We start from the raw sequence: 10,875 nt of genomic DNA, 5'->3' as shown, positions 1-10,875 counted from the left end.
TTCTATTTAGTCCTTTATCTCTTCCTTCTCTATACCTAGTTTGGTATTTTTAGAGAATAATTACCAAGTATTCAACCCATCTCCCAGGTTTTTGTTTTGTTTTTAAAGGAACCATGTTGGAAGTTTATTAGGGCATGTCCTATGCATGAGATGGATATTCTGGGAGAGCATGGGGTGGTTGGACAGGATCTTTGGCTCTGATCCAGGCAACTCTGGTTTGCTACTATCCCTGCTTCAAACTCTTGGTGCTTTTCTTCTTTGCCTCTCAGGCTTACTGCTGGTGAGTTGTTTTCATCTGGTTGCTTCCTTTGCTCCTGGGCTAGACCACAGTGTCTTGCAAAATTCTCCTTCTTTTCACAGTTAAGTTCTTTAAAACCTTCATTATGTGTTCCAGTTCCATAGTACATTCTTCCTTTTCGTTGGCTTTTCTTTGTAGCTTTTCTTGAACTTGTTTTCTTGTACACGTGACTTATTTTATGTGTAGTTTCCTTGCCTCAGCTTCGTCCTTCTCAACCCACTTCTTTTCTCTTCCTCTAATATTTGGTCCTATTCTTCCTCCTGAGCTTTTTCTTCCTCCTGTCACTGTACCAAATATTTAAGATATCTTCTGTTCTTACCACATCTTCTCTTTATTACTTTTTATCTGCCTTTTCCTTTTCTTTTTTTTTAACTACCTTTTGTTATAAGTCTTAAATTGCTCTTTGCACAAGCTTCATGTTCAAATCTTGTTCATTGTATTTCTGCTGAATATGTTCCATTTTCTCTTGTAAGGCCTTCTGTAAGATGTTTCTAACTTCCTGTTTTTGTCTTCTATTGTTTTACCTTTTCTTGTTCATATTCTAGTTTAGCGTGTGTTTTTTCTCCCTGTTTTACAAGCAAAGCCTCGACCCTATATCTGGTACTTACATTTCTTTAGTCCTTTTAGTCTGGTTACCTGGTTTCTCTTTGATACTATAGTCATCTTTCAGTTTATTGTGTTAAATCAGTTGCATCACCCATTTATTCTGGCTTCATTAATACTTAGATTTTTAAAATTTTTTCTAGTTTTATGAAAGATGAAGTTTCTGTTACATTGTAGTCTTTTTATTCTACAAGAAGAAAAAAATATTTACTTTTATTTTAAAATTAGAAATCTAGGTATTTTATATGTGTTCTTTCTTTTGTAGTTCTGTTGTTTACTTCATTGAATGTCAGAAGTGGGAGAGAATAATCTAGTCAACATACTCTGCTTTGTGCTACATGCTCATTAATAACTGGATGAGACTAACAGGTGCATGGTAATCCAGAATAGCTAGTGTAGTTAATTTTTGATCACTGCTTATAAGTTTGAAAGTTTGCAGTCTATATCTTTGTTTACTGCATAGTTATCTTTACTAAATTATCTGTGAATATATGGAAAATTGATAAAGATGTAACATGGAGTATTTGTTTTGAACTTTCTTTTTAAGCCTTGATTTCTTTTAACTAGTTTTTCCTCTTGGCCTGGTTCCTTTCATTATAACTGACAAATATTTGTTATATAGCAATTTAAGCTAATTCTCTCAAATAGAAATCTGTGACCTTGATTTCAGTAGTGCCATAATAGCCTTTAGTAAAGGTGATCTATGAAATTAGTATTTTTGTAGCAATTTGGAATGTAGTGTGACTTTTAATATTCATGTTACGGATTATCCAGAAGTTACCAGAGAAGACTGTTTATATTCTTTGCCTTTCTTGATAAGCAGACATGAAATTGATTGGTCTGAACATTTTGTTAGAGCAAAATCAGTGGCTTCTTGTGAGAATTATTTTTGCCTTTATAAAAATACAATATTTTATATCAGATTTTTTCAGAATAAGCAGATGCTTGTTTATAAAACTTTAAATACATGCATATGTGATATTGTGCTCTTTTTATTATAAAATACATTTATATACATGAGTATCTTTATTATTACCGAGTGATCCTATTTGTCTCTGACTTAAATAATTTGGTTTGTTTGTTTGTTTTGGTAGAACCAGGGATTGAACTCAGGCCCTTGCGCAAGCGTTTATTCTACTGAGCCATCTCCCCGGCCCCAGTAATTTGTTTTAAAAGCTAGTGTCCGTTAATGTGTATTGAAATTACTTAGGGATTACTTTAAAAGTGCAGATTTTGAATCATTACATCTTGAGACCTGAGTGGGGTTGGGGAGTGTTGGTTTGGTTTTGGTTTTGTATTGGGGACTGTAACCAAGGTTTTATATCCGTCGATTTTTTTTTTTTTTTTTTTTTTTTTTTTTTTTAGTTTTTTTAAATTTTTTACAGACAGGGTGTTCCTGTCTCTAAAAGGTGCTCAAGTTGGACTGGAATTTGCAGTCCTCCTGCCTCAGCCTTCTAGAGTGCTAGAATGAGTGATCAACATTCTACATTTTAAGTCTACAAGTAATCGAAATACTTTTGCCCACTGGATCATATATTGAATAGCAAAGTTCAGTAATATCCATCATGGCATTAAATGCTAAGTTTCTTAAATCCTGACTGTATATCTGAGTCATTTTTAAAATATGTGACCACCTTAGCCCTTCTTTCTGAATTAAATTAGATCAACAAATATGGGAGAGCTTAGCATCTGTGTTCTTGAAAAGCACCACTGATGATACTAATGGACAACTTGGCTTAAGCACCCCCATGCAGTAGTAATGCAGGTTGGCTGGGGAGTTAGCTCAGCAGAATAAGCGCTTGCCTGGCAAACGCAAGGGCCTGAGTTCAATCCCCGTTCCGCCAAAAAAAAAAAAAAAAAAAAAAAGTAATGCAGGTTAGAGATGAGCTTGTTTAAACAGGGTTAAGGGCTGGGGAGATAGCTCATTAGAATAAGGCTTGCCTGACAAGCTCAAGGTCCTGAGTTCAATCCCCAGTACTGCAAAAAATAAAAAATAAACAGGGTTAAAAAAAATAGTGGTGGTTACAAGTGTTAAACCAGCTAAACATTCTTAAGTAAATGTGGACATTTACCAGAAATACAAGAACAGTACTGACACTACTGGCGTCACTGAGTCAAAAATAATTTTTAGGACTCTGTTTTTCTGCTTTCCTTTGTCGACCTTATTTTGGGGCAACTTTTTTCTGTATATGGTGATAAAAGGGCTAAGTAGCTCATGACTCATATCTTACTAATTTAGCAGTCTTTGAACATTGGTTCATTCAAAGACATGACAGACAGTTAAGGGAGGCTCCAGGTTGTCCCAGCACAGGCTCAATACTCATTTCTGGCACCAGAGGTTATCAAGATCATGTACTTAGGAACTACATGGAAGGATAGGGGTTTTAGAAAAATATGTTACCCAGAAAGATGACAGAAAATATGTGTGTTAACTGTACCATTTGCAGGTTTTTATTTGTCAACATACTTAAGTAACTTGAATTTTGCTTTGCTTCTTCTGTTGGACATATCCATATTGGTGTGGAAATAATGTCATAGGAATAGGCAAGTTATCCACGGCTGACGGGAAAGCCTTTGCAGACCCCGAGGTACTACGGAGGTTAACGTCATCTGTTAGCTGTGCGTTGGATGAAGCTGCTGCTGCACTTACTCGGATGAGAGCTGAGAGCACAGCAAGTGCAGGGCAGTCGGACAAGTAAGTAATGTTTTGCTGTGGTCAGTGTGAATACTGTTGTCTTACAAAGAAAAATAGCTGATTTTACGGGGCATTTATTTTGTGCCCAACAGTGTGCTAACCACTTAACATGTATGTGACATCTTATTTGTATTCGTAATGGCTTAAGTCATAGATTTTATTTCTGTTTCCATTTGATAGGTAAAAAGCTAAGATTTGAATTACTTATGATCAGTTAATTGTTGAGTGGCAGAACACTAGTGCATGTCTTATGTACACTAACCTCCTAGCCATTGTGTATTATAAAAGAGAACTTTTGCTTAGCTGCATTTTCTTTTTATGTATTGGTGCCAAAGAAGTGTAAATACTTTCCAGTCATAACTATTTCTGAGTTTGTGTACATCATTCTGTGACCATTTAAAAGGGTAAGGTTTTGTCTTTTTAAAATGGTAACTATTTACCAGGGAGATGGCTCAGTGGAATAAGTGCTTCCCTGGCAAGCACAAGAGCCTGAGTTCAATCCCTTGTTCCACCAAAAAAAAAAAGAAAGAAAGAAAGAAAGAAAGAAAGAAAGAAAGAAAAGAAAATGGTAACTATATTTCCTGAGGAACTTCACTTGGATTTCTTCTGTAATTGCTTATATAATACATTAGAGTTGGTAAGGACTCATATTATGTGACTCCTTTAAGGTTCTCTGATGATACACCATTTTATGTATAAAAACAATTATATATATATATATTGATATATATAAATTATATATACATATATATATATAGTGGAAAATGGATATAAAGTCCAAGGAAGGAACTGGAAAGGCATGACTTATATTACTTTTTCAATCATCAGTGGTGGCTTTTTTCCCTATAACTAAAGTGAAGCTAATTTACTTATTTTAGCACTAGAAAATTATTCTACTATAGTCCTACATTGCCTAACAGTAGGATGGGTTTTTTTTTTTCCTTTCTTTGTAGTGGTGGAGATGGAGCCAAGGAAGGCTGTACCACTGGTGTATATCCCCAGCCCTTTCTTACTTTGAGATATGGTTCAGTGAATTCCTCAGGCTGGCCTAGAGTAGCTGGGATTATAGGCAGGTGCCCAGCTGAGGATATGAATTCTTTGAACATTAAATTGTACTTGCCAAACTAAGCTACAAAGTCATTGAGTGATAGATAATTTTATGGGTCCACTGTCGTATACACAGAGTGTTGTTGACTAAAATGTCATTGTGGAGGAAGAATAGAGAGAAAATTATAACATTTAAGAAGTGACTTAAAGATTTCCTTTATAATAATATCCAGATTTTTTTAATGTGATGCCAGCTAAGACAGGCAAGAAAGAAAATTTAAAACATAAATATAGTACAGCAAGTTCAAGCAGGAAATGGAATGCAAAAATTAAAAAATCCATCTATTATTTTATATTGAAAGAATAAAACATGCTTGTGACAATCATTTATTCAACAAAGCTTGAGTGATATGAGGCAGTGAAGTGCAGTAAGTGCTGTTTGTGTGTTAGCTAACACAGTACCATGTGTCATTTTGAATACTTTCAGAGATGTAAGAGGTAGAAAGGTGTGCTCTTATGTAAAAGCTGTACTAGAGCAAGGATTTGTCCTAAATTTGCTTAAAATGTGAAACATAAGACCTAGACTGTCAGTGTCCTGTTAGGTGGGAAATTCAGAGGCCTTCTTAAGTGTCAAGTTTAGTAAGTGTGATTCGGAACTCTTACTTTGCTAAAGATTGTTAACAGGACAATGCAATTAATGCGTAAATGAAATAGAGTGACACACTGATAAAAACTGTGGGTTACAAAGAGCATGGAACTGCTCGTACAGGGTTTGAAGATCACGTTACATTTTTAACAGGTGAGTCAGGGAAATCCTTACTTAAATGCGGAGGTGAATAGGAGAGGAGCTGTGATAAAGGCAAAATCAGGTGTCTTGGGGTAGAATTAAGGGGAGAGCAAAAGATTTGGTGGTTTGTTGTTTTTGTTTTTTTTTTCCTTTTTTTCTTTTTTTTTGGTGGAACCGAGGATTGAACTCAGGCCCTTGCACTTCCCAGGCAAGTGCTTACTCTACTGAGCTATCTCCCCAACCCCAAGATTAGGTGTTTACATTTAAAAATCTTAACTGCAGTAAAAGACACCCTGCCATGAATCATGGGGCAAGTGTGTGGAGCCTAGGGAGTCCTGTAGGGGATTAATGGTAGTGTGTCTTTTGTTGGAATAAATTTGTAAACTTAAACACACACTCTACTACAATCAAACCCTTGTTGATCAAAGTTTACAGCAGTTTCTGTGTGAAAAATGAAAGGCTGATGGGATAAACGTATGTGTTTGAACCAAAGGAAAATATTCTTGTGGTATTAAAGCCAAGGTGTCTTTTACTGTAGTAATTTTTAAAATTTAAACATTTGATGTAAAATGTATTTCTTGGTTACACCAGCTGTTACATCTGATAGCAAGAAGGGCACTACAGCCAAAGTATAAAGAAGGATATGAGGAGAAGCTGCAAGAAGTGTCAAGGGACGAGAGGTGTAGTGTCTGCCCCTGGGCAGGTCTAATAAGGCTCTCACTGTGGATTCTTAACCAGAAGAGTGAACTTTGGTTGGGTGTCACACTCTTGTAATTACACTTTGGGGGCTGATGCAGGAGAATTACTCTGAGTTTGAGGCCAGCTTTGGCTATATAGTGAGTTAAGATCAGCCTAAATACATAGCAAGACCCTGTCTCAGAAGACCAAGAAAAAAGGAGGGTGGAACTTTTCTTTGTTGTAAAGCATGAGGAGGTCAAAGGTGAAATCAGAACTAACTGGCTAGGAAGCATTGCCATTAGGCTAAAAAAAAAATGTCTTGACCATCTACTACAAAAGTATTAAGTACATACTTGCTTCAAAAAAGATCCCTTATCAGTTAATTCAGTTATCACATGCCCTCATCTTATTGGATAGAAGGACTCAAATAGGCCTTTGACTTATGTCCTGTGTTTTATTTTACTCTAGATTTTATTTAAAAATTTGTAGTTTCTCCACTTACAGTATACTTTATCCTTCAGTTGTATAGCTAAGAACATTTGTAGAATATTGATCATTTAATCAGTAATTTTACTATGTAGATATTAAATTGTATGAACTCATTTTTAGCTTTCTGTTTAAGAAATGTTAAGACTATTGCAATAGCCATTCATATTTAACAGTATTTATGCTGTACTTTTATATTCTTATATCCTACAATCCCAATATTTTTCTCCTAATAGCCGCAGTTTGGCAGAAGCCTGTTCAGAAGGAGATGTGAATGCTGTGCGGAAGTTGCTCATTGAAGGGCGAAGTGTGAATGAGCACACTGAGGAGGGAGAGAGCCTACTTTGTTTAGCTTGTTCTGCTGGATACTATGAGCTTGCCCAGGTTTGTATTATCAAAGTAAAGCTTTACTTTTCTTTATATCTGGCCCTAGGGAAACAAAGAAAGCCCTTTAAACTGTTAAGTTTATTTTAACATATAAGGTTTTGTTAGATAATTTTTCTATGTTTATATCAAGTCTTTATTATGAATGCATACACAAAATATTTTTTACTCAAAGTACCGGGTCTATTCCCCAGCACTGTGCCCCCCCTGCCCTGCCCCCACCAAATGATGAAATTATCTTCTAATACACTCTTTGTCTTTTCAACAGGTCTTGTTGGCAATGCATGCAAATGTGGAAGATAGGGGAATCAAAGGTGACATTACACCTTTAATGGCTGCTGCTAATGGAGGACACGTCAAAATTGTGAAGTTGCTGCTAGCTCATAAAGCTGATGTCAATGCACAGTCTTCAACAGGTCACTTAAGTTTTCATTTCTGCTAAATTGTATCCTTTGGTAATAATTGTTGCACATGGAAATGATCGTTAGTGATGCTTTTACAGTTACGTTATGTTTTAGAAGTGCTGCATATTTACACTTAAAGTATATAGAATATATTTCAAATGAACCTTCTCTGGCTTTATGAAGGCAATTACTGCTCATACAGTAGGTGGACAACTGACCTTGTCAGACGGTTCCTTTGTCTAGGAGTAGAACAGGCAGGGTTACACCTCATACCCAGTTCTGTGTTCTGGGGGCAGTGAGAAGGGAGATAAGGCAAGTAGAAGGATATGGAAGCAAAGGCTAGGCTCATAACTTCAGGTTCAAGCTTAAGCCTAGATTGATTTTTGTAAAAGTTTTAAAATTTTGAAAATTTATTATGTGTTTATGTAAGAATAGCAAATTTATTAGACATTTTAAATAAAGTTTGAAGTCTACATGAAATCTGTTACTCAAAGAGTTATTTTTATTCTAAGATGGGGTTTTTTTAAAATCAAGAAACAAAGACATTATAATCTGGTTTTAAATCAGTTCAGGCCCCAGCACAGCACGTCTTGCTGGCCCCACCCCCAGGCACGCTGAACCAGCCACCAAGATTGGGCATGGTGGTACACACCTGTAATGTCAGCACTGGGGAGGCTGAAAACAGGAAGGTCACTGTAGTTCCGAGCTGTGTAGTGAAATCCTATACCAAATACATAAAAAATTAATTAATTAAAATAATACTAGCCAGGCATGAATGGTGCATGCCTGTAATCCCAGCACTTGGGAGGCTAAAACAGGAGGATTATAGTGAGTTCAAGGCCAGCATAAGTGACATACTGAGACCCTGTCTTTAAAAAAAAAATTCATATAAAGCATGATAATATGTTACGTAATTAAATGTATTTATGTTTTTAAAGTATTCTAAAGTTTATGTTCAATATGTAAACTTAAAATTTTGATTAGTTAACTTGTTATGAAAGCTATACTGAAAACAATTACATCATTAAAAGAATGGTATGAGGTATGAATGGTTAATTTTATCTATGTAGTACTTAAAAGTAATGCTTATTAAACTTTTTTTAAAACATCTTTTTCTTATTTGAAAGAGAAAAGTTTGTTTCAGAGCAGAACTGCTCCGTTCTGTAAGTACAGTCTTAAAAAGTGTATCAGCTTATCCATGCATTTAATTCTTGTTTAATATGCATAGAGAAAAATAAGTCCTTATTTAAGAAAGATAAAGTAAATTAAGAATTTATATATTTGTTTGATATTATGGTTGTAGTCTTCAAATTTTATTCTCCTTGACGTAAATTAGATGCTGAGTTTTGTTGTAGTGTCTTTTGTTGAAGTGTTTTTCTTTTTATTCATTATAATAGGCAACACAGCACTTACCTATGCTTGTGCTGGAGGCTATGTAGATGTGGTAAAGGTGCTCTTGGAATCCGGTGCTAGTATTGAGGACCATAATGAAAATGGTCACACGCCTCTCATGGAAGCTGGAAGTGCTGGACATGTGGAAGTAGCCAGATTGCTGCTAGAAAATGGGGCTGGCATTAACACGCATTCCAATGAATTTAAAGAGAGTGCCCTGACATTAGCTTGTTACAAAGGTATGTAACAAAATTGAAACAAAGTTTTTAAACTAATGAAATTATAATTATCTTACATATTCTGATTTTTAAGTTAAAATAATACTAAAGCAGAATAATCATATGTAATTCAGTGTATTTTAAAAGTTTATGTTTAATATACAAGCTTAAAAATACATACTCAAATATGTCAATATGCAATAACTTAATTGACCTAGTTGTTTTACCCGAAATCACTTAATTTTAATGTCACTGGGCCTTATGATGCTTTTATAGGTTGGAACATTTTGCGTGGTGTAAAATGGAGTATGTGATGTTATCAGTGCCAGCCAACCTGCAAATACTGATAAAATGATATACCGTCCTTCAAGCAGGCCAGACAGTGGCCTGGGCTGCAATTAATGTTGTAGGGTGTAAGGACAGGGAGTGTTTGCATCCAGGGTGCTGAGCCACTGAATTAAATTGCAGCCCCGTTTACCTTGAGACCTGGTCTCACTGAGTTACCCAGGCTAGCCACATAGAGATCTTCCTGCTTTAGCTTTAAAGAATAACAACAACAACGACAAAAACCAGATGCCATGCAGCTTTATTTCTATATAAAAATCATTGGGTGTTTCACACCATTAGTAGCTGTTGTTTCTTGTATAGAAAGTTACTTGGGTATTTCCTGTAATGACTAGTTCATTCTTGACTAATTTATCAAGTAAAAGTGTCACAAGTAGAAAATCTAAAGACATTCTCAAATTGAGGTGCTGACACTTGGCTTGCACAGCTCATGCATGAGTGGCTCCTTAAATTCTGCGCCATACTCTTGCTTCCTCCACTAGTCTTGACCCTGGTGTTAATAGCTAAGTTTATATGATGTCTTTTGCAATACTTTCCATTAAAACATGGTAAAATAAGAAAAGGAAAAAAATGATACAGTAATGTTTATAAGCATAAATGACTAACACTGAAGTTAATTTTCAAAATTGCACTTTAAGTGCTTTTAAACCAGGCATGGTGGCACATACCTGCAGTCCCAGCACTTGGAAAACTGAGGCAAGAGGATTACCACAAGTTTGAGGCCAACCTGCACTAAACATAGTGAGCTCAAGGCCTGCCTGACCTGCATAGTGAGACCCTATCTCAAACAAACAAAATAATGCTTTTGACTGTCTGATATTAACACATTGTCAGATGGAGAGTGCAGCTGACATCTCTTATTTCTCCAGCCCTGTTTGTGTAATTAAGCAGAGGCTGATTTTAATTGGGAAGGAGAAAAGAGAAGCCTTGAGGCAGGTTGATTGAATGGCTCTTCTCTTTTGTTTAATACTTTGAACCCAGAGCTGGCTGTGTTTTCTTTGCTGAGTTTCTCTTGGCCAGAGAAAATTGAGATGGAGGCTACATGTGACTACTCCTGGCTGTGTTGACGTACAGCTTTCCCAAAGTGGCTACAGACATTGGGCTTTCAGTCTGTAATTAGGGGCTCAATAAAGAACTGAGCTGGTGGAGTACCTCTCTGCTACTTGCTGAGATCCTTCAACCTCTCCCTTTCGTGTTTCTGGTGAGGTTTCCTAGGACACTGATTAATATGGAGACAGGGAAGGCATAAAACTCAGGCTAAAATTGAGCATTGATGTGTCTGTTCGGAAGGAGAGGAAAGGAAGGGGATAGCAAAAGCAAGATGAGACAGAAGCTACCTTATCTGTTTACCTGACTCCACTGTCCTCTAATTCTTGTTGGTCATGAAGGTGACTATAGCTCATTTCAGATAAAGCTGGGAGAGTCAGTTTCTTGCATGCTATCTGAAGTCCTTTTAAAATACAATTATTCTTCTGTTTTTTAACTACTCATAAGGTATGTTTTTGAACTGAGACAGGGTTTATTTGAAACTGTATGTG

At 36.0% G+C, this 10,875-nt stretch overlaps 1 protein-coding gene across 7 annotated transcripts in view; it reads left to right on the top strand.

Annotated features, from left to right (window-relative positions):
• Positions 1–10,875, top strand: part of Ankrd17 (ankyrin repeat domain 17) — a 165,132-nt gene that overhangs the window by 68,940 nt on the left and 85,317 nt on the right. For all 7 annotated transcript variants that reach the window (XM_023708598.1, XM_004648421.2, XM_023708595.1 and 4 more), the window contains exons 3-6: positions 3,440–3,596; positions 6,831–6,978; positions 7,247–7,394; positions 8,780–9,013. In XM_023708598.1, the coding sequence (XP_023564366.1) occupies positions 3,440–3,596; positions 6,831–6,978; positions 7,247–7,394; positions 8,780–9,013 (687 nt within the window). The remainder of the gene's footprint in view (positions 1–3,439; positions 3,597–6,830; positions 6,979–7,246; positions 7,395–8,779; positions 9,014–10,875) is intronic.

Source organism: Octodon degus, unplaced genomic scaffold, assembly GCF_000260255.1.
Source record: "Octodon degus isolate 3935 unplaced genomic scaffold, OctDeg1.0 scaffold00407, whole genome shotgun sequence".
Lineage (NCBI taxonomy): Eukaryota > Metazoa > Chordata > Mammalia > Rodentia > Octodontidae > Octodon > Octodon degus.
This window is presented reverse-complemented; position numbering and strand designations above follow the sequence as displayed.